The 24,852-nt window shown below is 39.4% G+C and overlaps 1 protein-coding gene across 2 annotated transcripts; it reads right to left on the bottom strand.

Annotated features, from left to right (window-relative positions):
- Positions 1-1,103: 1,103 nt before the first annotated feature.
- KLF5 (KLF transcription factor 5) lies at positions 1,104-24,460 on the bottom strand. 2 transcript variants are annotated; one of them, XM_070800341.1, is made up of 4 exons: positions 24,333-24,460; positions 16,716-17,589; positions 15,641-15,700; positions 1,104-2,927 (listed from the first exon to the last, which is right to left on the bottom strand). In XM_070800341.1, exons 2-4 carry the CDS (start codon positions 17,575-17,577, stop codon positions 2,749-2,751), a joined length of 1,101 nt encoding a protein of 366 aa, XP_070656442.1. In that variant the 5' UTR covers positions 17,578-17,589; positions 24,333-24,460; the 3' UTR covers positions 1,104-2,748. The 2 variants fall into 2 exon arrangements, with proteins under 2 accessions (XP_070656442.1, XP_019827114.2); XM_019971555.2 differs by lacking the exon at positions 24,333-24,460 and adding an exon at positions 19,876-20,429.
- Positions 24,461-24,852: the final 392 nt, after the last annotated feature.

Below are 24,852 nucleotides of genomic sequence, written 5' to 3'. Positions count from 1 at the left end.
AATGTCTTTCTCATGCTTACACAGGGCTTACGTGTTTTAGGAGGAAGACCACAGAGGCAAAGTCCCATTTTCATCACATCAAACCAAGAGTATATACTTTGAGAACATGACTTATCTGTTGACAAGGACCTTGATCACCAGCTGAGTGTTTGGCAGGTTTTTGTAACTGTAAAGTGACCCCCCTCCCTTCCCTCTTGGCTATATTGTACTCTTTGTAATAAAGTCACTTTATGCAGCCTGAACTTAAAGAGTAGAGAGTTACATTCTACCAGAGACTCGATCTACAAAAACTGGAGATCTTTTCAGATCTCTTTCCGATTTTTTCAATCATTTATATTAGCATGGACTCATGGGTCTGTGCTAATAAAAAAACAGGATTGGTTACAATTCAATCATGTTTTATACTGCTGCTCTGACATTCCTGCATCACTGTGGGAATTATGACTGCTTACAGTCTTACGCTGTAAGATACTCCAGGTTTATTTTGTACATCCACTTTCAAAATCAGCCATGTCTCCAAGGAGCCCCAGTTCTTTTCACTGGAGGTGACACTAGAAGCCAAGGTGTAGGCTCCCAGGTGTATCGTTACTAGTGGTTAAAATCAATTTTGTTCTTTTGACAAGGAAAAAAAGTTTAAAAACCTTATTCTTGTTTTACCTCTGACAATACAACTAGGATATACAAGGAATTCTCTGACAGTCCAGTGGTTAGAACTCAGCTCTTCAACTGCTGGGGCCTGGGTTCAATCCCTGGTCAGGCAACTAAGCTCCCACAAGCCAAGAGGCGCAACCAAAAAAAAATTTAAACTAGGATATACAAATTACCTCCAGTGTCTACGGTAATGATCTTGAAAACATAAAATCAGTAATGTATGTGTGTACTGACCAGAATAGGGGAAATCAACATTCATGGAGTATGCCTCCCTTTATACTTTTGATATTGTAAAAACAAATTCCTCTCTTCCATGTTAAACAAAGGTAGATACTGGTTCAAAGTGGGAATTACTTTATTAACTGTCTGCATTAAACAGACCCTTTTAAATAGTTACGAGAGAGCAATTTGCTCATTGTTTTTGCTATGGTAGGGGAAGAAGGCACAACATGAATCTTTTAGGCACTTTTTATTTTCAAAAAAAAAATTGTCGTTTATATATATAAACATTTCATTCTCTCAAAAAATTCTACAACTATACAGCTGTTTGCTCCATTATTTGCATAGGAAATGACCACAATACAAAAATAAGAGGGAAAAAGAAGCAAAACAGCAACCAATTTATGCTTTTCCTGTAAGTATGTTTCCACGTATAAACATTTTGAAGCCTCTTACAAAATATTTACACCATGTCATCTATGTACACGTTTTTAAGAGAAACTTTTCTAACAAACAAAACTATAATTTATCAAGTTATGAAAATTTTCTAAAAAAATTTACTATATTACCACAAAATAAATAAAGATAAACAATATTTTAAAAACAAAATTAAATTTTCATCTCAATTAAGACCCCTTTTGGCATTTTGCTTATTTATTCTGCCCTTTGGTTAACAGCATCAGTGTCACATTACTATTTTATATTGCATATATGTAGCACTTACTTCCTTAAGTTTTCAACATGTCATTTATAATTAAAGGCAGACACTGAGTCAGTGTTAACAATAGATTAACTAAACTGCACTGTAATTTAGGTAAAATTACTGTGTCTCACTGTATATTACATGCAAAGTCCACATAAATTGGCATTTAACCAATTGTACTGCACAAGCAAACATCTCAGTATATGAAAACTGAATCATAAATTCAACGTTTCCGTATATGAAAACTGCATCATAAATTCAACATTCCCAAGTGAAAACTACGTATATCCTTCTTTTCAAAAATGATACTGTTTAGCTTATTGTAAGATGTTTTAACTTTTGAATATTCTAACTATCTTTAAGCTCTTGAGTTCACAATTCATATAAAATGTAGCTTGTATTTAAAATAAACAATCCGATTTTAATCAGTGCATGAAATCTGCTTTTGAAGTTCATTTGAGTGATTTATTTCTACCTACCACAGAAATGAATTTGGTAAGGTTTTAAGAGGTATCTTACCACAAGTTCTAACTGTAAATGTATCCATGGTTATTTTCAAAAGAATTATTTATGATTTTTTTCCCCAAAAGAATCTTAGAAAACGTGTAATAAACTATAAAGCTGATTTGCATATTTACAAAATTTTGAATAGCAAATATAGGCAACTCATATAAAAAACAAAACAAAACAACACATTTGTTCAATGGCTATTTGTGAATTGCCAGGTATGCTGCGTATCTCTAGAGAATTATCTTGTATTGAAAAAAACTCTGATGTCAAGCAAAATCTTGACACACAATCCAGCTGTCTTCTTGTGCCCAACGGACTTGTTTGCTAAACACTGTCACATTAAATGGTGGTGCTTTGGGAAGAACACTGCAAGCACACCCTGCACGCCCAGCCCACGCTGAGATGGGGCTACCTGTCTGAGATGACGGCATCTGCCTGGGTCAAGCCAGCATATAGCAAGCATTCCAGATTCGGACAAGGACCAAACACTTTGGTATTAACACAATGTATTCCCTGTTTTCTCAAATATACAAAATATACATTTCCAGTTTTGTGTTTTCGTTTTCTTTTATATATATATAGAATTAATTGTGTGGTTTAAAATCTTGCCAAGTGAGCTGTGTGGGGCAGGCGGCGGAGGATGCACGGGCGGCAGCGCGGGCAGCTCAGTTCTGGTGCCTCTTCATGTGCAGCGCCAGGTGGTCGGAGCGCGAGAAGCTGCGGTTGCACACGCCGCACTGGAAGGGCTTGGCGCCGGTGTGCTTGCGGTAGTGGCGGGTCAGCTCGTCCGAGCGCGCGAACCGCCAGTCGCAGCCTTCCCACGTGCATTTGTACGGCTTCTCACCTGCGCAACAGACCAAGAGGGAGGTGAGCGGGCAGCTGGCAACCCTGGACAAGGCGGGTCGTGTTGTCTGCCAAGGGGCTTCTTTCAAACTCAGCCTCTACGGAGGAAGGTATGTGGATTCCTGATGAACTAGAAACTGCTCAGGGCATCTAGTGCAGAGAGTCACTGTTTTGCAGAATAGTCCTTAATTAAGTACTCTGTACTTTTGAAGAACGGAAAATGGAAATTTTACAGGGTGGGGGTGGGGGGGGCGATAAATTAGGAGTTTGGATTTAACCCATACACGAAACTATATACAAAATAGGTAATGAACAAGGATGTGCTGTATAGCACAGGGAACTGTACTCAATATTCTGCAATAACCTACATGGGACAAGCAGCTGAAGAAGAACAGATACATGTATAAGGGAATCACTTTGCTGTACACCTAAAACATGTGCTAAAACGAAATACTGCAAATCAACGGTACTTCCGTTTTTTTAAATTGTCTAAAAATTCTCTTTAAACAATTTTTAAAAATACATGTGCAGGATGAATCAGTGCTCATATTTTGATGAGCACTGAACTGTTCCTGCACATGTAAATCCATGAGATGACTAGATGAGCTGGAGTGGCTTTACTATTACTGTGCCAATGTAATTTCTATACCAACCAACCCCAACTGAATCAGAGCGGGACTAATGGCTCTAAGGTGGGCAAGGGAGGAAGAAATTCAGGAGCTACAAGAAGGAGCTGCTCACATCACCAACTTAATGGACCACAACTGAGACCCTTTACTGCAACAAAGTGGTCCTAAAAGTTTCTACACTAGCCACTGTGAAATGCCAGCACATAAGCCAGTTCACTTAACACATGGCTTTCCAAAATGGACTAGCTCTTTGAAATTCCCTCCAGTATGCATATATTCACATCTTCCCATTTTTCAGACTGAAGCAAAACAACTAAAGATTAAAGCTGAATGGTGTTAAAGTTTTATGCATTTGATATTTAACAATTTTACCAGATCAGGAAGTCTGGTACCAATAACTTAACTGTGGTGTCATGCACATTTAATTTCCCTTTGCAATGCACTGTACCAGAAAGACTATCAAAATCATTCCATCAATGACTTGTCAAATGCATATTATATGCCAGGGACTATCCTGATTGCTTAGGATAAAACAAAAATGCCTGAACTCATGGAACTTATATATGTAATATATAAAAGCCTCTAATTCAATCTTCCTATCTCTCTTCACTTAAATAGTGAATTGATATCTGAGCCACCGCCCTACCCCTCTATCTGAGCCACTCCCCCACCCCTCTGCAATCTGTATTCTTCTTAATGTTGTCTAAAGTTTGCTAGTTGCTGGTAACCTTTCAAAACTACTCCATATTGACAGCCCAAAAGGATTCTGCCCACAATGACACACAAAGAAATTCCCAGGTTTGTCAAAGGCCTTTGCTGTTCCTCACCACAGACCAGCTTCTGACTTCATGTAATTGCCCCACATCATTGTACATTTTTGATATACAAACAAAATTAATGTCACCTTTTAAAAAAATATAACTTATGATCCCTTCTCCAGGATATCTTCCCAACCCAGGTCTGCTGCACTGCAAGAAGATTCTTTACCATCTAAGCCACCAGGAAAGCCCATACTATTTATAAGGCAGCCTTAATTCCCAGTTTTAGAATCAATTAATCCTATTTAAGATAGTGTATTCCTCTAAATAAACCCCCAGACCAAAGAATCTCTCACTAAGCAATCACTAGTAGTTCTTCTACTGATGCTTAACTTGGTTATAATTTTCTATGAATTTAAGATGAGAATTTGTGAGGTAAATTTGCATCTTCAAGTACTGCTGGCTTACTGGTGAGTTTTTTTTTAATTGAAGGATAATAGCTTTACAGAATTTTGCTGTTTTCTGTCAAACCTCAACATGAATCAGCCATAGGTGTACATATATCCCCTCCCTTTTGAACCTCCCTCCCATCTCCCTACCCATCCCACCCCTCCAGGCTGACACCAGAGCCCCTGTTTCAGTTTCCTGAGCCATACAGCAAATTCCCGTTGGCTACCTATTTTACATATGGTAGTGTAAGTTTCCATCTTACTCTTTTCATACATCTTGCCCTCTCCTCCCCTCTCCCCATGTCCGTAAGTCTATTCTCTACGTCTGTTTCTCCATTGCTGCCCTGTAAATAAATTCTTTAGGACCATTTTTCTAGATTCCCTATCTATGCATTAGAATAGGGTATTTATCTTTCTCTTCCTGATTCCACTCTATATAACTGCTGAGTTTTATTTGAATAGCATTTGAATACTCTGAATAGCCAAACTTCTAAATTCTTTAAAATGTTTTCTTCTGCTGGAGAAAAGCCCGCGTTGCTTTGAACACTGGTTACTTAGTACCACAGTGAAATTCAACTACCTTTCTCTGCCTGATTTAACAGGATCATATTCAGGAAGTTGTAAGATTATTCAGCTGAGGCCAAATTTTAAAAGACATTGTCCACATCAACCGAGATTTCCACAGTTTGTGGTTAATGTATTTTTGCTGTCCTGATAACCACTGTGACTCCATAAGGGTCACATAATTCATGACATGACTCCACAACAAAACCCCATAAGGACAAAGACAGAAGGCCCAGCGCAGCCCTCTGAATTTTGTACCAATTATTTCCCAGGGGGTTTCTCTTTCAACTCCTGGAGTGAGTATCCCTGAGCCACCCTTCCCTTCTCCCTCACTTCTGGTTCCAAACCAACACACAAATACTTTTTATGTTTTTAATTCCCTTTTTGGTTCCTATTGCTCTATTTTAAAAATGCACACCTCAACTTCCTGAAGTGTTTCTTTTCCCCCTGTTAGAATAAATTCAAAGAATTTAAGCTAATACACTTAAACCTTTTAAGTAACCAGAAATAAACCACTTTTCTTTTGCTTATATTCACGTATGTTTAATACACAGAAATGTCTTAATGCCAGTAGTAAATGTAGCTATCACTCTTGTTGATGTAAATCAAACAGAAAAAGGTTTTTTGCACACCCAGTGTTTGTTCTTGTTCCCTGTGAAAAATAAATCACCAAAACAAACGGGTTGGCAAACGGGTTGGCTAAATACTTCACTGTCATTTAACGTGAAGAGAAAGTTATTTCTGATGTCTGAGGCAAGGGGAAAAAAAGTGCCTGATTTAAAAAGGAGTCATTCTAGTCTTTTGAATTGAATAATTAAATGGCAGGAGAACTGAATTTTCAAAGTTTATTTAAGAAACAAGGGACACTAGACTCTTTTTGTTCACTATTTTTATTGGCTAGAAAGCAATAAACTGCATCAGTATTTTTAAAAGTTTACTTTACTGATTGGTTGAAAAACGGTAGCCATGAAAGTTCCTAAAACAGTTGGGGTTTTGCTCTCAATTTATACATATCTATAGAGTATTCAGCCAAGAATACTACCAGTTTCTGGATGTTAGTTATGGGGCCGGAGCTTTACCACAGAAGCAAGGACAACTGTTCCCCACTTGGGGCAGTTTGTACGGGATTTGTTCAAGTGTCAACACCGCTCAAGTAAAACATTGTAGAGGAAGCTGGTACCCAATTTCTGGCCAAATAAATAGCAGATTCAGGTCTTTCTTCCTCAGCCAGAAACACTATGCATAGTACTTCTGGGAAACCAAACTAACTTCCTTTAAGTTATTTCAACAGGATAGAGCTTTCAAAAGTTTAATTGGATTTTTACAGAATCTCCTTCCAATACCACCAATTTAAAATATTTAGTTAAGCTCTTTCAACATCAACTGTATTTTTAAGTTCTCATGCTGTGGTTAATGTGAAACTTTCCAAAGACAAGAAGAAAAAAAAGTGACAAATATGTACAGCACAAAAAACAAGCTTCAGCTTTATCTCAAATAAAGTGTAAACTTTCTCATCATCTTATAAAATTACCAGGACTCTTTTACCAGAAATCCTTAATCCTTTTTTTAAAAAAACAATGGTTAAATATACATATTGTCCATACTGATGAAGTCAATTAATGTTAAGCAAAACCATTACCAGGAGAAGGAAGGAGCAAGCAGAAACAGATACTGAGCACGTTCTGACTCAGGTGCTCATATTTCATTTATCCTCAACAACAACTCCAAGAGTTAGAAGCAGAACAATGAGGTCATGTTGAGAAGCCTGGCCTGCCACTTTTCCTCAATGTCCCAGTTATACCCTCCATTGGCAAACACTGATACAGGCGCTATATGAATGATGTAAGAATACACAGGTATTGTTCACATTTATTTAAAGATTCTAAAGCCGTTTGTCCAGGTTACTTAACAACTAGCCTAATGGACTCAAAGCAGGCCTTAAATCTCAAGACTGTCTGAAGCATAGGACACATCCCAGCTGAGCCAGCCCCCAAGGACACCCACACCCACCTTTCAGGACGTGTGGACTTCTAAGAGCTGTCCTGTGCTGGGACTGACAATCCCCAAATACCACCTAATGATGGCTCTCCTTTAACCCTAGGCTAAAGGAACCCCAGGCAAAAGGAGAAGGGGACGACAGAGGATGAGATGGTTGGATGGCATCACCGACTCAATGGACATGAGTTTGAGTAGGCTCTGGGAGTTGGTGATGGACAAGGAAGTCTGGCATGGTGCAGTCCATGGGCTCGCTAAGAGTCGGACACGACTGAGCAACTGAACTGAACTGAAAGGAACATCAATGAGTTAGCAGGACATGTTTGCTAAGAATCTGAAAAGACTTTAGTGATAAATTTAAAAATCAGCTATTTTTTTTTTCTGTTGAATAAACTAAAAAATGACTTATGAATCTACCACACTAGAATGGGAAGTTTCTCTGCTTGGCTGAACATGTTCAATAGATTCACACTAAGGCCTTTTCCTAGAACGTTCTACATAGATTCTTCTAACAAAAGAAAAGTATCATAGATGGAAAATTTATCTTATTTATTTTAGGTAATATTTTTGTTACAGCAAATTTATATATCTGGTTTCCTTCCTGATGCTAAAACTAAATCCAATCAATTATATTTGATAGAGGTCAAAAATCAGAATTAAAGTCAATGCTTAGGAAACGAGAGTAATATGTACTAACAATCACAACCTGTACCAGGTGACTTGCAAAATGCAACGAATAAGGCTTGGTCTCTGGCCTCAAATAGCTTAACATCCATATTCTATTCTGACTGGTAAAATGGAATAAATTATTTCAATAGTCAATAGTGCGTTAGTCACTCAGTAGTGTCTGACTCTTTTGTGACCCCATGGCTCCTCTGTTCGTGGAATTCTCCAGGCAAGAATACTGGAGTGGATTCCCCTTCGCTTCTCCAGGGGATGTTCCCAACCCAGGGATGGAACCTGGGTCTTCTGCATTGCAGGCAGATTCTTTACCATCTGAGCCACCAGGGAATCCCCCCTTAATTCTTAGAATTTGAGTCCTTGATACACAAAATGAACTCTTATTTCAGGAGGAAAATATTTTCATGCAATTCAGTAATCATCAGATCTTTTCCCATCACTAGAGACTTAAGGAATTTAGATTCTAAAACAGTATGCTGCTGCTGCTAAGTCGCTTCAGTCGTGTCCGACTCTGTGCGACCCCATAGACGGCAGCCCACCAGGCTCCCCCGTCCCTGGGATTCTCCAGGCAAGAACACTGGAGTGGGTTGCCATTTCCTTCTCCATTGCGTGAAAGTGAAAAGTGAAAGTGAAATCGCTCAGTCATGTCCAACTCTACGTGTCCCCATGAATTGCAGCCTACCAGGTTCCTCCATCCATGGGATTTTCCAGGCAAAAGTACTGGAGTGGGTTACCATTGCCTTCTCCGTCTAAAACAGTATACATTCTAATAAAAGGTTTTAAAAAAAGAGAAGCATTAATACCAAGATTAAAGAAACTCATAGGGAAATATTAGATGTCTTTAAAAGCACATAAAGTAAGGTGATTTTGATTTGGCTCATTAGTTCATATTTTTATATATCTATATCAGTAATTTTCTATTAAAATTTTTTACTAAAGGTCACTGCAGTACATCTCCTATACTTGGCAACAAAAGGGCAGGCGTTTCATTTCAAAGATTTTTATTGCTAGTATTTGCAAATGTACCTAATGTACATCCTGGGCTTCCCTGGTGGCTGAGATGGTAAAGAACCTGCCTGCAATTCGGGAGATCTGGATTTGATCCCTGGGTTGGGAAGATCCCCAGGAGAAGGGAATGGCAACCCACTCCAGTATTCTTGCCTGGAGAATTTCACGGACAGAGGCGCCTGGCAGGCTAGAGCCATGGGGTCGAAAAGAGCCGGACGTGACTGAGTGACTTTCACTTCACTTCACCTAATGTTTGATAAATGATTGATCTGTACTGGCACAGATACTGCTGAATGAAGGCTTCAAACAACTGTATTCTGCCTCCTTAACTAGCCATGAAAGTTCCTCAAACACAGAGACTGTCTTCTATTGCCATACCTCCTTAACATCCATATTCTATTCTGACTGTTAAAGTGGAATAAATTATTTCAATAGTCAATAGTGCGTTAGTCACTCAGTCATGTCTGACTCTTTTGTGACCCCATGACTCCCCTGGTCATGGAATTCTCCAGGCAAGAATACTGAAGTGGATTCCCCTTCCCTTCTCCAGGGGATGTTCCCAACCCAGGGGATGTTCCCAACCCTCCTCAGGCACCTTTGGTTAATCACAGTGTGTCCTGAGGCTGACCAACTTGGGAATTTTCACTCATGAAAAGGCGGGAAGGTAAAAGAGACAGGGAGGCATCTAGTGTAAGGCTACCATACTGTGTCTTTTTTTTTTTTTTTTTACCATGGCCTCACCTGCAGCAGGGTTTTGCCTGGTTCCTTCTGCCAAGGACCACTGAGTGTTATCTGACTAAATGTGCATTTAGACAAGGACCGTACTTTTAAACTCTTCAGAAGGACATGTTCCGACAGTTTATTGTCCATCCTGAAGTTGTACAAGGGTAAATCAACTCTACATAAACAAGTTTTCTTTTCCAGAACTGGACTGGATTTGAGGAAAAACAAGGAACTGTGGAGCCCCTTGTGCTGGTCAAAGACACACAGAACAGGGGTGGGCATGCCACCCAAGGTGGCAGTCTCTACCCCAGCAGGACCAATCTCTAGGCACCTAAGCACCTCCGCCACTTCTCCTAAGTGTCAGTTGCTCAGTTGTGTCTGACTCTTTTCGACCCTGGACTGGAGCCCGCCAGGCTCCTCTGTCCAGGGAGTTCTCCAGGCAAGAACACTGGAGCAGGCAGCCACTCCTTTCTCCAGAGGATCTTCTCAACCCAGGGATCCAACCAGGGTCTCCCGCATTGCAGGCAGATTCTTTACCATCTGAGCCCCAGGGGTTCTGGACAAAAACATCCTCTATCACTGACAGTGTTAATGAAATACCAGTTCCTGAGTCTCCTGACACAAATATGACATTCAGATTCACTTTCTTGTAATAAGAACCCAAAGTAAAATTTTTAAAGAGTAAAGTCTCGGTGAAATATTTTACCTTTTTTAACCAAAAGGTAAACCAAAGGTAAACCAAATATTTTACCTTTTTTAACCAAAATAGAAAAATTCTATATTTTCATTTTTCTAGTACTGAATGAGTCCTAATTATCCTTTCCTTAAATTTGCACTTAACATGGTTATCTTGACCTGGAGATTCTTCCCAGCTCTAAACAGTGTGCATTTATAAAGTAGTCACAGGTATATTCTTCTGCCAGGATGTTTTTTAATGAAAGTTACCTATGGGGCACTTCTAAAACAGCAACTCACCTTAATCGGAGTTGTAAGAGATTCTTGGATATAAATAATACAGGCTGACAGAATAGGAATGCTGCTACAGAGATACTTGCTAAACTAGGACATTACTTTGTTTCTAATCTTTCACCTGAAAAGATGTAGGTCATCAAGTAAACAGCTACTACATTCTATAAAACTAAAAATATCTGCCAAAGTAAAAACCTTTGGTGATTAAAATATTTTACTTTTAAAAACATTACCATCCTCACTATCTTCACAGCTAATTGTTTCTATCTCGACTTCAGCAATTCTATTTAGTCCATTTACGAACTATCTTCTCCCACTAATCTACAAAAACAGGGAAGAAGAGATTCTCTTTGGATTCTTGAAAAATCAAAAATGTCTGCTTAATCAAATTATACTTATTAACCTTCCATATGCTTTATCATCTCAAAACAATGTTAAATCAATTTCCTATGTAAATGTTTTTCAGATGAAAGAGCAAGTCCCAGAAGCAAAGTTAAACCTTTCCCGTGAGTCATTAAAAAGAAATTGTTTCTAAGCTTCTATGCTCATAAATACCTTTCCAGGCATCTAAATGAGTGACTCTCTTATAGCTACTTTTTTTTTTAATGTTAACTTGAACTTCTCAATATAGAAAAATAAATTTCAAAGCTGCAAACAAAAATAATTTAAGAATGTCTAACTGGTAACACGTAACAGGCTAAATGGGATACTTTTTCCTGCAGTTTTCAAATATAAACTCAAAAATATCAGTTGAGTACTAATTTCATCCTGCAAAATTTTTTCACCCCTACCAACATTGATCTCTAGATACAAACTGCATGATCTCCACTAAGGCTATATACGTATATATGGAGACATATATGTATGCACACACATATATAAAATCTTATTCTGATTTTAATTCTAAATCATTTTTTAAGGAAATTAATTCCTTTCTATATTTTTAAAAATGTTTTACCACTTCCCACAGTTCCACAAAAAAAGGAATAATTCATGTTCAGAACATTTTGAATGTTTTCTATTTGTGGGGAAGTGCTGCAAATGAAAATACCTTTATTATCAACATGGCCAGTATTTTAAAACAAAAATCTATACCTAAGACATCCAATGGATAGTAAGTGTAGAGCAAGGAACTAAATAGGAATTTATACCTAGGGATTTTTTAGTACACAAACTGAAACTAAAATCAACTGAGTAACAAATCTCTAGCAGAGATTATGTATTTTGAAGTACACACAGTACCGTCTTAATATAAATGTCATTAGAAAAGTGTTCTACACAGGAAGTGAGGCAGCAGGTGGGAATTTAGCCCCTTTACAAGTAGTCTTGGGCTAGAAATCTTTCCAAGGCTTACTGCGAAATTCTTTCTTAAACAAGGAATCCCGAATACAGCTGTGAGATTCTAACAGGACAGTGCTTCACCCACGGTCCACTTGGTGTTATGTTATTTGTATGTTTCCATTTTCTTTTTTGGGGGTGTTTCCAACTGTCCTTCTCTTGTCAATCAGCGGCAGTCATTCTGGGATCATGTAGTCCACATGTAGCAACCTGGGCACAGAGTCTGGATCTAATGGCTACTGACGCCCAGTGTGTGTGCTGCTCAGACTATGAACAACTGCTCACTTTCTGCCCTGCTCCAGATAGCTGCCAAATGACCATAAAACCTTACCATACCCTCTTTCCCCAACTGCTTTACCATATACTCCAGGGCTAAGTGCACAGCCACACATGTGACTAAAACTACTCAGATTTCAAACATCGGTATTCAGAGTGCACTGTTTGCTTTTTCAGAACTCTTTCTTTAGAAAGTAAGTACTTTTTACTAAAGTGTAAACAATTTTCAAAGAAGTTTCCACACTCAATGTAAAAGCAGCATTTCAACTCATGGGACTCAGGCATACCAAGAAACTAGCATCAGTTTCTTGCCAATGTGCTTTTTAAAATGCTGTTAAAAGGACAAATATTTTTATTTGGAAATATATACTTTGTGACACTGTTGCCTAAGGAGCCATACTTATTTCTAATCAGAGGTGCTATATATATATATATACACACACACACACACATACGCACACATATATGCTAGAAGTAACACACAAACACTTCCACACAGGTAATAAGGATATCCCTATAGGCCAGTAAGTATGCTATCACATATAAAGACACAGCATGCTTTTTACAACTTTTCCCCTAGAACAGAGGCAACATCAATTTCAGGTATTTTGTCTAACTATATAGAGCTTTGTATTACTTTTGTATATTCTTTCTGAATAAAGAAATCAAAATGTATAAACCTAGAAAACCTTGAATGCTATGAGACTTCCAACTGCTATTTTCTACCCTTTCATCTCGAATTTTTTAAAAAAACGTCGTTTGAGAAAGACTATGTCCTTATGTTCGGTTTATAAGTCAAGAAGCATTTGCAATCTAAAAATCCAGAATAAGCAATTAAACAGAACTCAGGCGTAGGTTGTTTTAATTGCTTAAAACATTTTAAAAACATAAGGTAACCTGACATTTTAAAGCAATTAAGATTATTTTCTAAAGAAGTCCTAGGGTCCTGCACATTCTGCCTAAAGTGGCAATCATTAAAAAATTTTTATATCAAAAATACAATATCAACATTCCCATATAAATTTTTAAAGTCCTCTAACAAAAAAAGCTAATTACATTGACAGAAGTTATTTAGAAATACCTGGGCCTTTAAAGGAAGAAGAAAAAAAAATACTTCACTAGCTTCAGATACATTCATTAAAAAACGACAGGGTGGGGAGGATGCAATGAGAGCGCACAGGTAATTTTCAAAGGCATTGTGTAGAAACTAAAAATGAGGAGAAAACAACCTCAATGCTCTATGATTACCCAAGAACGGGTTTAGCCAGATGAACAAGTCTGCCACAAACCCTCCTCGAGGCATCTGAAAGGCTATCAAACAAAACTTTATTAAACTGGATTACGGGGTCTCACTCATCAGATGTCAATGGACACACATTTATGATCGGGTGGAAAAGTCGATACATGGGATTCAAACTAGGCCTACATCTTCTTTTTAGTTGGTTTTTATCTTTTTCAGTATAAGCATCGTTAAGACAACCCACTATTAAATTTCCCTGCCAGCAGGTCAAGTTCCAGAATCCCAGGTATAAGCATTCTGAGCACTAAACCCTGCCAGGGGTTGCAAGGCCATTTAGATATGCCCTGACTACATCCCGGCAATAAGCAGTTGATTGCATCGATATATGGAATCACGTTCCTCTTTATTAGGAGACTTTAACCTCAGGAGAAACATTGTTTCCTCCTTCCTATCTCCCATTTCAAGGACTTTCAAAGGAGAAAAAAAACAGCTCAAAAGTTCTGAAGTTATTTCCTCTTGTCCTTAATCATAGTTCAGGTAAAAATCCATTTTCAATGTTTCTTCCTAAATATATAATGTATATCCTATAAAAGGATAGTTTAGTATTTCTATAGAGACTGTTTTCATGGTCTTGTCATTTGTATGCTGAAAACTTCAGATTGAGTTTACATGCTTAATGGGTGCTTGTTTAAGTATAAATATAACTTCTACTTTGGGATTAGGAGATAGCCTTTTGTCTCTACCTAAAAACTTCAGGTTGAAACAACCCACTGCTTTCACTGATAAATGCAGGAGATGTCTTTTCTTTAAAAGCAATTTCTCAGAAAGCCCTGGAATCTACCACATTGTCGCCAACACTATTTAGATTTTAAGTAGTATTTATCACTGGGATATCAAGCAATACTTCCCAATGCGCATATGAAATGTCTGCAGCCATGTTCCTCTTTGAGCTCTATCTCAGCACTGACCTTTGTTCAAAGGCTTTTACTTTTTAATGCAGCAGTTAGAGATAACTACTTCATTTATCAAAACTCAATTTCCATAGTAACATCTAGCCTGGGGAGATTCAAGTCCTCACACTAATCCAGCAGCCCATTCAAAGGAACTGTTGAATACTTTGGTTTCCATAGCAATGATGGAATAAAACATTTTGCTAGGTCATTGCTTTTATTAGCAAACTTATTCTCTGAACTTTAGGTTAAAGCTGCATTTACGGAGAGGAAAAAAACACAATCACTTTGTATAGGTTCTTTCCTTTAGGCCTATCTTTTTAAGAAAATCACTAATGGTAACCACCCATAGTTTTAAAAATACTTTGGGTATTTGGAGATTTTTACAGCTTGCCACCACCTAATTTCGTCCTCAAATAAGTTCTGATATAAAGTTTTGAAATTAAAAAGCATTTTAAAATGAGTGTATAGATCTGACAAAGTTTTTATAAAATTATAGGGCTAAACATTTTAAACACGGATGAGATATTAGCTGGAATAAAGTCTCTCCAATGTATAATATGGACTGGGGTAGAATGTAAAATAGCTTTCAAACCATGACCCTAGTTTTGCCTGATTTTAGTATTTTTCAATTTCCAGCCCACCTTTTACCAGCAGGGAAAACATGCTAAACACAGATATTTTAGGCTCAAGGTGAAATTAAGATAATTTATTAAGCAATTACGCTTTACCTGCTAAATGGAAAAGGCTTTAGTGTTTGATGTAGTTTTATAGAAGCCAACTGATTTGTTACGGAGGGAGAAAATGAGTTACATTTTTTTCCTTCAAGATAGGAATAGCAGTGCCATTAAAGTTTTAAAATCCATTAGTAAACATTGTTGTTTATGTTTGGGAGCAATTAATTCTATGTGAGGTGACAGGGCAAGGCCTTAATGAGGGAACATCAGCCTTCCTGGAACCAAACTTTTTTCACTGAACTGAATTTTGAGCCAAGCCAGTGCTGAAAAAGGTAAGCCATTAAAAAATAAAAGTTGACAGAAGAAAGAAGAGATCAAACATGTGCTGGCTTTTAAAAGGATGAATACCACTTATACTATTTACACAACTCACAGAATTAACAAGAAAATTACATACCAGTATGAGTCCTCAGGTGAGCTTTTAAATGAGAAGACTTTGTATAAACTTTTGTGCAGCCTGAAACAAAGGAGAAGAAGAACAGCGTGTCATTCTGGAGATCCTTTTGAAATCTTTACATCTGATGATTCAGTGTTTAAAATCGGGCTTTAAAGATGAAATCTCTCATGCAAGGAGATATTTGAAGCTTCAGTTTTAAGAGATGTTTTAAAGCATACTCCCCTATTACCTGATTAAAGGTATAAAGTGATTTGCTTTATGTTTCACTTTAGCAGAAAGAGAGCAGACAATCAAGCCAAACTACAAATGGGAAATCTATGTTTATACCAGTAGGTGCTTTACACTAGTAACACATACCTCAGTGATTTAAAAAATTTTAATGGCTCTAGAGCTGACAATGTTAAACCATTATCCAAGATGACTGCAATTTTCTGTACTCCCACATTTCTTGTTTTCTCATTTAGTATGTCATGTCATATCATGTACCACAGTCAATAAATTATACCCTGTATTAATCATAAACTAGCTTATGCCAGCAAGTTCCAGATATATTTATCACAGTCATCAATTTATATTTTGGACCACATATCTCATTCAAGAAAGAGCATATGCTCACATGCTATCAGAACCAACCTTGAAATCTATTCTATAGATGGTCTTGTCTTGCACCAATCCACTCTTCATTGCCACCCCTTCTTTTCCCCTATGTTACTTAAGTAATTCCTTTCCAGGTTACTTCATTTAGAATTAAGAACTCCAATTTAGATTGCTACAGTAACAACGTAAGTGTAGCAAGACTCTCACGTATTTAACATTAAAAAGAAAAGAGTCCAGTAACTTTTTTTCCCCATAATATTCCAAATTTTTTTTTTTTACTATATCAAATAAGCACAAAGTAACTAAACAGTTACTTGGGTAAGGCACTGGAGACTGGGATGCGACAAGAGCAGAGCAGGTGAATTTTTTTAAATGTCAACCACTCCTCTCCCATGTACAGCTGGAATGTGAGGTGGAAAATGGCACACATGAACACACTAAACACACACAGATTCTTCAACCAGGCAGGATCACATACCTGGGTAATCGCAGTAGTGGATGCGCCGTTTCTCCAAATCGGGGTTACTCCTTCTATTGTATCTGACAGGCTGGATGTTTTGCGAAGTAACTGGCAGGGTGGCAGGTAAATTTGGATTATGAATTGCCAGTTTAGAAGCAATGGTAGCAGCATAGGATGGAGGTGGGGTTAAATTCTGAAGCATCTCTGCTTGTCTATCTGGACTTCCAGGCTCTGAGCTTGGTGGTGACGGGGGGAAGTAAGTGGCCTGCTGGGGAAGAAACTGACTTGGCATGGTGTATGTGCAAGGGGGCATGCTCTGGAATTGCTTCATGGCGGTCGGCGGGACGGCGGAGGTGTGAGTGTTAAGGCCTGCCATGGCGGCCGACATTGAAACGTTAAGAGTGTCCATTACTGCTGTCTGGTTGGTAGAACTGGGCATATCTAGATCCGGTGTATTCAGGAGCTGGTACAGATGGCCCTGCTGGGGAGGGACAGAAAGATGAAGGTCTGGTGTAGGAAGTTCTTGTTTGATGAAAATATTGTTCACCTCTGGAGCTGCGGTCTGGTGGGAGCTGAATATGCTGGTGAACTCAGGGAGGGCCTGGGTTGGGGCCGGAGGAGGGGCTGTCGTCTCACTCTGGTGGCTGAAAATGGTAACAGGTTCTGTCTTGATGTGTGTTACACACGGTCTCTGGGATTTGTAGAGGCCAGTTCTCAGGTGAGTGATGTCAGGGAGGAAGACGTTCATGTTGATACTGTAAGGTAACCCTTCACTGTCAGTGAAGAACTGGTCTACGACTGAGGCACTGTCTCGTCTATACTTTTTATGTTCTGGAATTATAGAAACTGGAGGAAGCTGAGGTGTCAGGTACTTCTCCATTTCACATCTTGTCTAAAAAAGAAGAGATAGAAATATGTATAATCCGCCCAATTCATCATCTCGGGAAGAACAAACTGCTTACTAAAAATTCCCAACAATTCTATGAAAAGTACCAAGGCAAACTCCTCTAAGTGTTGCTTATACACCTATCAGGTTTGTCAACTGTGTAACAAATGGGTCACCAAAAACCTTACGAAAATGTGTATAACAAGTGTTTGGTAGAATCGCACCCAGTCAACCCCAGACAAAAACTGAAAGAGACAAATCAAGAAGAAAAAGGAAGCAAAGAGAAAAAATATTCCTTTCTGATGCAATAATAAAGTATATTTTATCATCACTCATATATAAGCAGGATTCTCTGCTCCATTACAACTGAAAATACAGTATTGTAATAAGGCCAAATTATCTCTATCTTATTCATGTCATATAGGTAAATCCAGTGGTTGGAAAGGGAAAAAAAACCTCAGTAAACCTTTATGGTTAAGGTTAATATTGCAAAATTTCTCTTTTTTTTTTTGCTTGGGTAGATATTGCTGAAATAGCTAATATAAAACATATTCTTTGGCTATTTAAGTGCCTTTTCCAGTTTACAGTTCAATGGAAACTTAAATACTATGTTTTGAGCAAAACATAGTATCCACTGAGAGAACCAACCAACTTCTCCACCAGTTTGATCTAAATGTTGATTTTAATCAGCAGATTCTGTAATTGGTTAATATGATAATGAAATGTTCCTATTCATATCCCTATCTAAAACAGATCTTTAATTACCTAGGGGAAAACCATTCCTTTGGTAGAGTGGTGCTAAAGGGCCGTGGGTGGAGAGGCTGCTAGTAGCCAGCACAGTCATCAGCCAAACATTTACCGTGTCCTTCTCAGTGGGCCAATGCTACATTCCCCCTCACTCTGTAAAAAGCTCAGTCATCCCTTATCCTCCTGCGTCTTCTAAGCAGCAAACTGACAAATGCCCACATGGTTTTAAAATGGTGATTTTTCTTTAGGACATAATCTAGCTTGTAATTGGTCTCTTCAGTCTTCTGTAACTATCATCTTTCCTAGTATAACACAAACTTCTAAAATTTTTAGCACTGAAAGGAAATTTCAACAGAAACACATACATACAAAACAACACCCCCAAGTAGATGCTCACAGAATTATTAACCGTGGCATTTTAAGAAGTGAATAACATTCTTTTTTTTTTTTTGGCTACTACTTAATTTCAGCTATCAGACCCCGAATCATTTTGTGTGGATACATATTCGGGTTTCCCGCAAAGATACGATTTAAAAATAAAACCGCGCTGGTCTTGTGAGTCACATCTCTGACAAATGCCGCTGCCCTTGCACAGCACGGTGACACTCGCAGACCCCCGGAGCAGGAGCTGGGTATAGCGAATACACAGTATACCAAGGGGGTATTAAATGAGGCGTCTTGAAATAAACCGAACTAAACCCTTTCGTGCGCTTTGCTCCCATGGTGGTTAGTGGTTTCTGATTTTAGCTCTTCCAGCTGTTTGCATGTGGGTATGTTTCCAATTCTTTTTTTTTCCCTGGGACAGGCTAAAAGTCCCGGGAAGTTTTTTCTGGGCTATATGACTCCCTGCGTGGGCGAAAGAAACAGGCGGTTGCTCTAATTCGGCTGCCGGGCAAGTGTAAAAGCCAACTGCCAGCTTTCAACGCGGCTCCGGGAGGAAATTTACGCGCAGATGAAGAAAACAACACCTCCCGGTCCTTCTTTTTTTCCTTTCTTTTCTAAGGAAAAATAAGCGCTCCAACACCACCTTAGATTTTCTAACTCCCGTTGTCCAAAGGAGCCCTACGATCGCGTCTAAAGCAGGTTGCACCAAGCGATATTAAATTAGCACCCCGAGGGGCCTCCCTCCAACACCCCCCCCCCATTTGCGTTCCCACTGAATCCGGGACGCCGTGGGTCGGGACAGCGGGTGACCTCTAAGGCCAGGGCAGCGGGAGGCCGCGGATTTAGGAGACACATGGAATTGAGGTCCGGCGTGAGGAACGAGCTTTCATCCCCCAAATGGTAGAAAAACAATTAAGGTGCGCGTGAGCACCAGTTCCCTGCTGAACCTTTCCCGGACAGAGCAGCCAGGGAAGACTCCCCATAGACCGGGTGCCCCCACCAGGCCAGGAGGGCAGGGCGGGGCTGCCCCCCAACCCTGGGCCGCGGTGCGCCCCGACGCGCGCCCCAGCCTGGAGCGGCCCCTGTCGCCCGCGCGCCGCAGCGGCGGGACACGCCCGAGGCCCGGGAGGGAGGCGGAGGGAGGGGAGCGGCTCTTCCTACCTGGACGAGCTCCTCGGCGGGCAGCCGCGGGCCCGCGGCGGGCGGCGGCGCCGGCTGCGGCGGCGCGGGCTGCGCCTGCGGGTGGTGGTGCGGGTGCTTCAGCTCTTCGCCGGAGAAGAGCGCCGCGTCGCGGGCCGGGTTCGCGGCGCCCAGCACGGGCTTGAGCTGCGCGAACACGGGCTCGTCCTGCGGGGCCGGCGGCTGGGGCACGGGTCCCAGGCGGGCGCTCATGGTCAGCACCCGCGTAGCCATGGGCACTCGGGGGTGGGGAGGGCGGTTCCGGGCGCGGGGCGCGAGTCGAGCGCGCTTCCCACCTCGCCCACGCTGTTCGGGTCGGCGAGCTTGGCTCCGGACGGACCCCTCAGCTCACAAGCAGGCGCGGTTTTCAAAGGCGCGCAAGAAAAGCCAAACTCTTCCGCTCCGCCACGCGTAAACGCCGACGTCCACCCGGCGACCACTTTCTCCCGCCCCGCCCCACCGCGCTCCCTAGCTCCCCGGAGTCCGCTCCCGCCACTGCCTGTCTCCGCGAGCGAGCTGCTAGCGCGCGTACCTGCCCCGCGACTACTGACACTTGACGCCCGCCTCTATTTTACCCAACTCCGGGGAGGCGGGGCCAGCCGGCCAGACTGGCAGCGCTCCGACAAATCTCGGGGCCCCGAAGCTGGCCGGGCCTGAGCGGCTAGCCTATGAAAAGGGAGAAGCTCGGCTCAGAGCCCCGCCTCCGCCAGGCGGACCGCACCCCTTTCGGGCCACGAGCTTCGCGCGCAGGGCGGCCGCGCAGTTTGTACACAACCTCTCTGACAGATTGGGCTGGCGGAGACGGGGGCGGAGGGAAAACGAGAAGCGAGTGGAATCTGGGGAAGAGAGGGAATTCGGGTGGAGACGTGGAGGGAGATCTCTTCGGACTGTTCTCTGCCAGGATTAGCGAGAAAAAGAGTTTTGCACGCCTTAGGTGTTGTGCAAGGACCTGAAACTCGCAAGTTGAAACCTAGAAGGCAGCTAGGTGGGGGCGCTAAGGTTTTGGAGAGTTTTGTTTAATGAGCATGTATTTTTAAAAATACAAAATGTACTTTTCTTTAGCGCAAAACTAGGGGCGGTGTGATAAACATTTAAAAACAGCTCTTGTCTCTGTGTATCTTTAGCAGTGAATAAATCCCTTTAGCAAAGCAAATTTGGAATGTCCTGAATAAAAGGTTTAATGGCAGGTATTTTTTTTTAAGTCCTGGCATAAAAGCTTGTTTTTTTCCCTTGCAGTATTTAAATGGGTAGGAGAAGTTTTCACACACATTTCAACCTCGTATCTGGTATGGAGAAGAGAGAGATGGGACACATGAATTTTGAAGTTTTTAATATTTACACTGTTGACTCTAGCCAAAGCATGCAATCTAATTTAAGCACCAACGATTTAATGAAATGTATTTAAATAGACATTACATATTTGACTTATTTTTGCTATCACTGTGTGTTCAAAAAGTGGAGTTTAATGTTTGCAAAACAGAAACGTAGCACATTTACCTTACACCGTGGCACCTACTTCTACGAAAAGACAACCAAAGAAAGTCACAAACGTTAGACATGCAGCAGCTCTGAAAACTGGGAATCCAAACTTATCGGAAAGTAAGACCGAAAATATATCACTGTCCATTTACTGTGTTATAGGGGGAAGGTGAATTTTGCCAGCAATCACCTAAGGAACACTTTCCTTAATCCTTAATATTCTTAAACATGATTTTTATCTGGCGTTTTGGGAAGCCATAACACTACACTGCAATAAAAATGCCTGGAATATTACTACGTATGTACATATGTTGACAGCATACTATATACCATTAGACATTTTTACATCTACATCATCACTTCACCGTAAAGCAGCTTTTCCAAAAAAAAAAAGTGTTCTTAGGAAAATGTTCTCCTCAAGGAGTGAATCTATCAAAAGATGTGGACCTCTTAAGTGTGTAGATTTAAAAACTTAATATACACAAAATGTTATAGGTGTTTATTATTAGAAAACAAAATTATGCTGTAAAATATGTTTTCTCCTTTTCATTCTGTTCTTATTAATGATTCATTTTTATAGCTGTGATCACTGTTTTCAGAGAATGGTTGATGACTACTTTCATGCTACCAAAGGATTATTTAATGTGTTTTGGCAAATTTTTTCCAAGCAAACAATCCCACACTATCCACCTTCATCTTTAAAAAGTTGCCCTGGGGGAAAAAAGAAAAAAACTTGCACTGATTTTCTCTAATACTGAATCCAATTAGGTAATTAAATAATTTAGAAACAGATTATAGAATTGTTATGGGATTTAATATAACTTAAAAAAAATTGAACCTTAAAAGATTTTTAGTGGTTAATGCTACTAACATGATCAAATCTGTGTCATATAGATAACTCTTAATAGAACTTTTATATTCTTTTTAACTTTAAATCTAAATCTAACTTAAATTTAATATAAGTTAGCATCTATTTATATTTTAATTTGCTTTTAAGCCTATCTAGACCTTTCCTTTTATCTCTCTCTGTTGTTCTTGTTTTTTACCAGAGTGTCAGTGGCCTATTATTTCAACCTAAGCTTTCACTGCAATAAAATCCAGTTATTTTACTGGAAATGTTTCTATATTTCACACCATTTTTTGACATATTTTCATTTACAAAAGTGTTTCCAATGGGGAAAAAAAAAGCCTATTTGATAAACTTTTAATACAATATATTTATAGTCCTTTAAATTTTTTTCTTATTTCCAATTTTCTTAATGAATATAGATATGAACCTAGCTATGGTTGGGTTCAAAACATATTTATAACAGAAAAGCTGAATACAGTCTTTTTTGCTCAAACACAGTAACATTTATTTAAATTTCATCTCTGACAGAAGGATTCATGAAATAGGGCTGCCACTTTTAAGTAATGGTTTCTCTGAAATACCCAGCTCTGTAAGCTCACAGAAAATAACTAGCTTAGCACGTACAATAGTACGGAAATTGGAAAGTAATCTTTTCAGAGACATTTGCTATGCGGTTCTGAACGTATAAAAGACATGTTCAACCAAGCTTACTTGCTGTTGCTGTGAACACAAATTATCCAGCAGCAAACCTGCTTCTTCGACTTAACCAAAAGGGTTAAAACTTGATAAATATTTTTCAAATGTTTCAGGTTCTCCATTGGCGTGAAGCCAGACAGTGTGAATGGACAGATCTTCAATTACTTTGAACTTTCTAGTTCTTTGCATTCTTTCCTGCTTAGTAGTGCTGTACCATTAGGGAAGATAGGAGAAAACAAAAAACAAATGTCAGGTTTCAAAAATCAATTAGTGGCCTGGCAGCGGTGGTTAACTGAACTGTTCCAAAACAGAGAATTCAGAGGGAAAGAAAGAGAAAAAGTTGAGTCGTCAAGTTAGGTAGGAGGGTAAGCATAGAAGCAGCGTGCATGCTTCAGTCCTTAGTCACTGGGCAACACAGATTTAGTCTTAGAATAAACCCTAAGTGTCACTATCTTTACGGGAATAAATATGCCTGAATGTGTGGGGGTTGCGCAGGCAGTCAGCCATGGGGGAGGGGGGGATTTGAAGGAGGCAGTGGGGGAAAAAACGGATAAATAGCTTCTGAATGATGAGATGAAAGAAATATGAAACTATCACTAGGGTAGTGTTCATAGGAAGACACGGCAAAAGAAATATCTGTATTCAGTAGTTTGGCCAAAACCTCAGGGAGAACTTGAAATTAAAGGATCTTATTTTTGACAACACTTTATTCACTTTGGAAACTTGATAGAATATTGCATTTCGGTAAAATGAGTGAAATTTCTGAGTGATACTGAGCGTGACACTGATACTGAGCATGATACAGAAAAAGCATGACAGTGAATAAAAAAAATGTTTTTTTTTGGTAAGGGAGTAAATTCTCCTCTAGGGTAGGATTATTCAATTTAAAGTGACTTTTCTTGATAATCATTGACTGTCCGCCAAGTATTAGAATATGTATCAGTAGAAACAAAGACATAATTATTGTCCTATATTACACATTTTTAATCTTTTCATTAATGACAACTGCTTGAAATCACACATAAAAAAAAAAAAAGTCATTGAGAAAAGAACCCAATAAACAGAAGATTCAAATGAGATTAGTCAAAATTCAAACCATTTTTACTCAAAAAACTAAGACACCTAGAAAAGATGTCCATTCCTTTTGTGATGAAACAATATGTGATTTAAATAAGATTTTATACTTCTTTCTGTATAAATTAGAGTGGTCTTAAGAAAAACACTTCATATTCTATTTTTTTTTACTACCTCAATCCCAGTTCTTAAGAAATTAAATTTTATATTTAAATTTGGATTTAAATGTGTTCTTCCTGAAATATTTCATAAAACTCTTAATGTGCACTTATTCCTAAATGTACTATAATTTATCCTATTTTTCAAACTCTAGTAATAGAAAAAAAAAACAATATTTTACCTTTTGGGGGCACTGGGATTGCTTTTTCCACCTTGTGAGTATAATAAGCAGACAAATGTAAATGCCTTGAACCAAGTTACAGGCCAGGCATACTGTAGCTTAAACTGCACCGTATTTGAATTCTGACTCTAAACATGATAGGAAAGGTCAAGAGAGAAGTCCTGAACTGAAGTAGTTACGCCAAACAATCTTTTAGAACATTAAGGAGGCCACATCAGCAGCATCACAATGAGCGGTGTTTTGAGCCAATTGCTGTTCATGTGATGACAAAGCCCTAATGGTCCTAGGCTGAGAGGCACTCATAATGCACGCTCAAGTGAACTCTGCACAGGGCATAAGGAAATACCCCTTTGGAGGCTCATTTGTAAATGAAATGTGTAAAAGGATGGTGCTAAGACCAGTGCAGACTCTTCATGCCTTCATGTCTATCCACTGGTGATGGTTAGGTAAATTAGTGTAACTTCTGAAGAGCACAGCTGGACAATAAGTTGAACAAGGCTACAATGTAAACAACCTTTAA

This window comes from Bos indicus, chromosome 12, assembly GCF_029378745.1.
Source record: "Bos indicus isolate NIAB-ARS_2022 breed Sahiwal x Tharparkar chromosome 12, NIAB-ARS_B.indTharparkar_mat_pri_1.0, whole genome shotgun sequence".
Classification (NCBI taxonomy): domain Eukaryota; kingdom Metazoa; phylum Chordata; class Mammalia; order Artiodactyla; family Bovidae; genus Bos; species Bos indicus.
The sequence above is the reverse complement of the archived record's forward strand: the minus strand, read 5'-3'. Positions and strand labels throughout refer to the sequence as shown.

What these genes read in the sequence shown, in the direction of transcription:
- KLF5 (XM_019971555.2), bottom strand. Translation starts at nt 20,127, where the DNA reads ATGGCTACGCGGGTGCTGACCATGAGCGCCCGCCTGGGACCCGTGCCC. An exon ending in CCGCCGAGGAGCTCGTCCAG is followed by an intron (nt 17,590 to 19,875) that starts GTAGGAAGAGCC and finishes CTTCTTTTTTAG; the next exon opens with ACAAGATGTGAAATGGAGAA. An exon ending in CCACTACTGCGATTACCCAG is followed by an intron (nt 15,701 to 16,715) that starts GTATGTGATCCT and finishes CCTTTGTTTCAG; the next exon opens with GCTGCACAAAAGTTTATACA.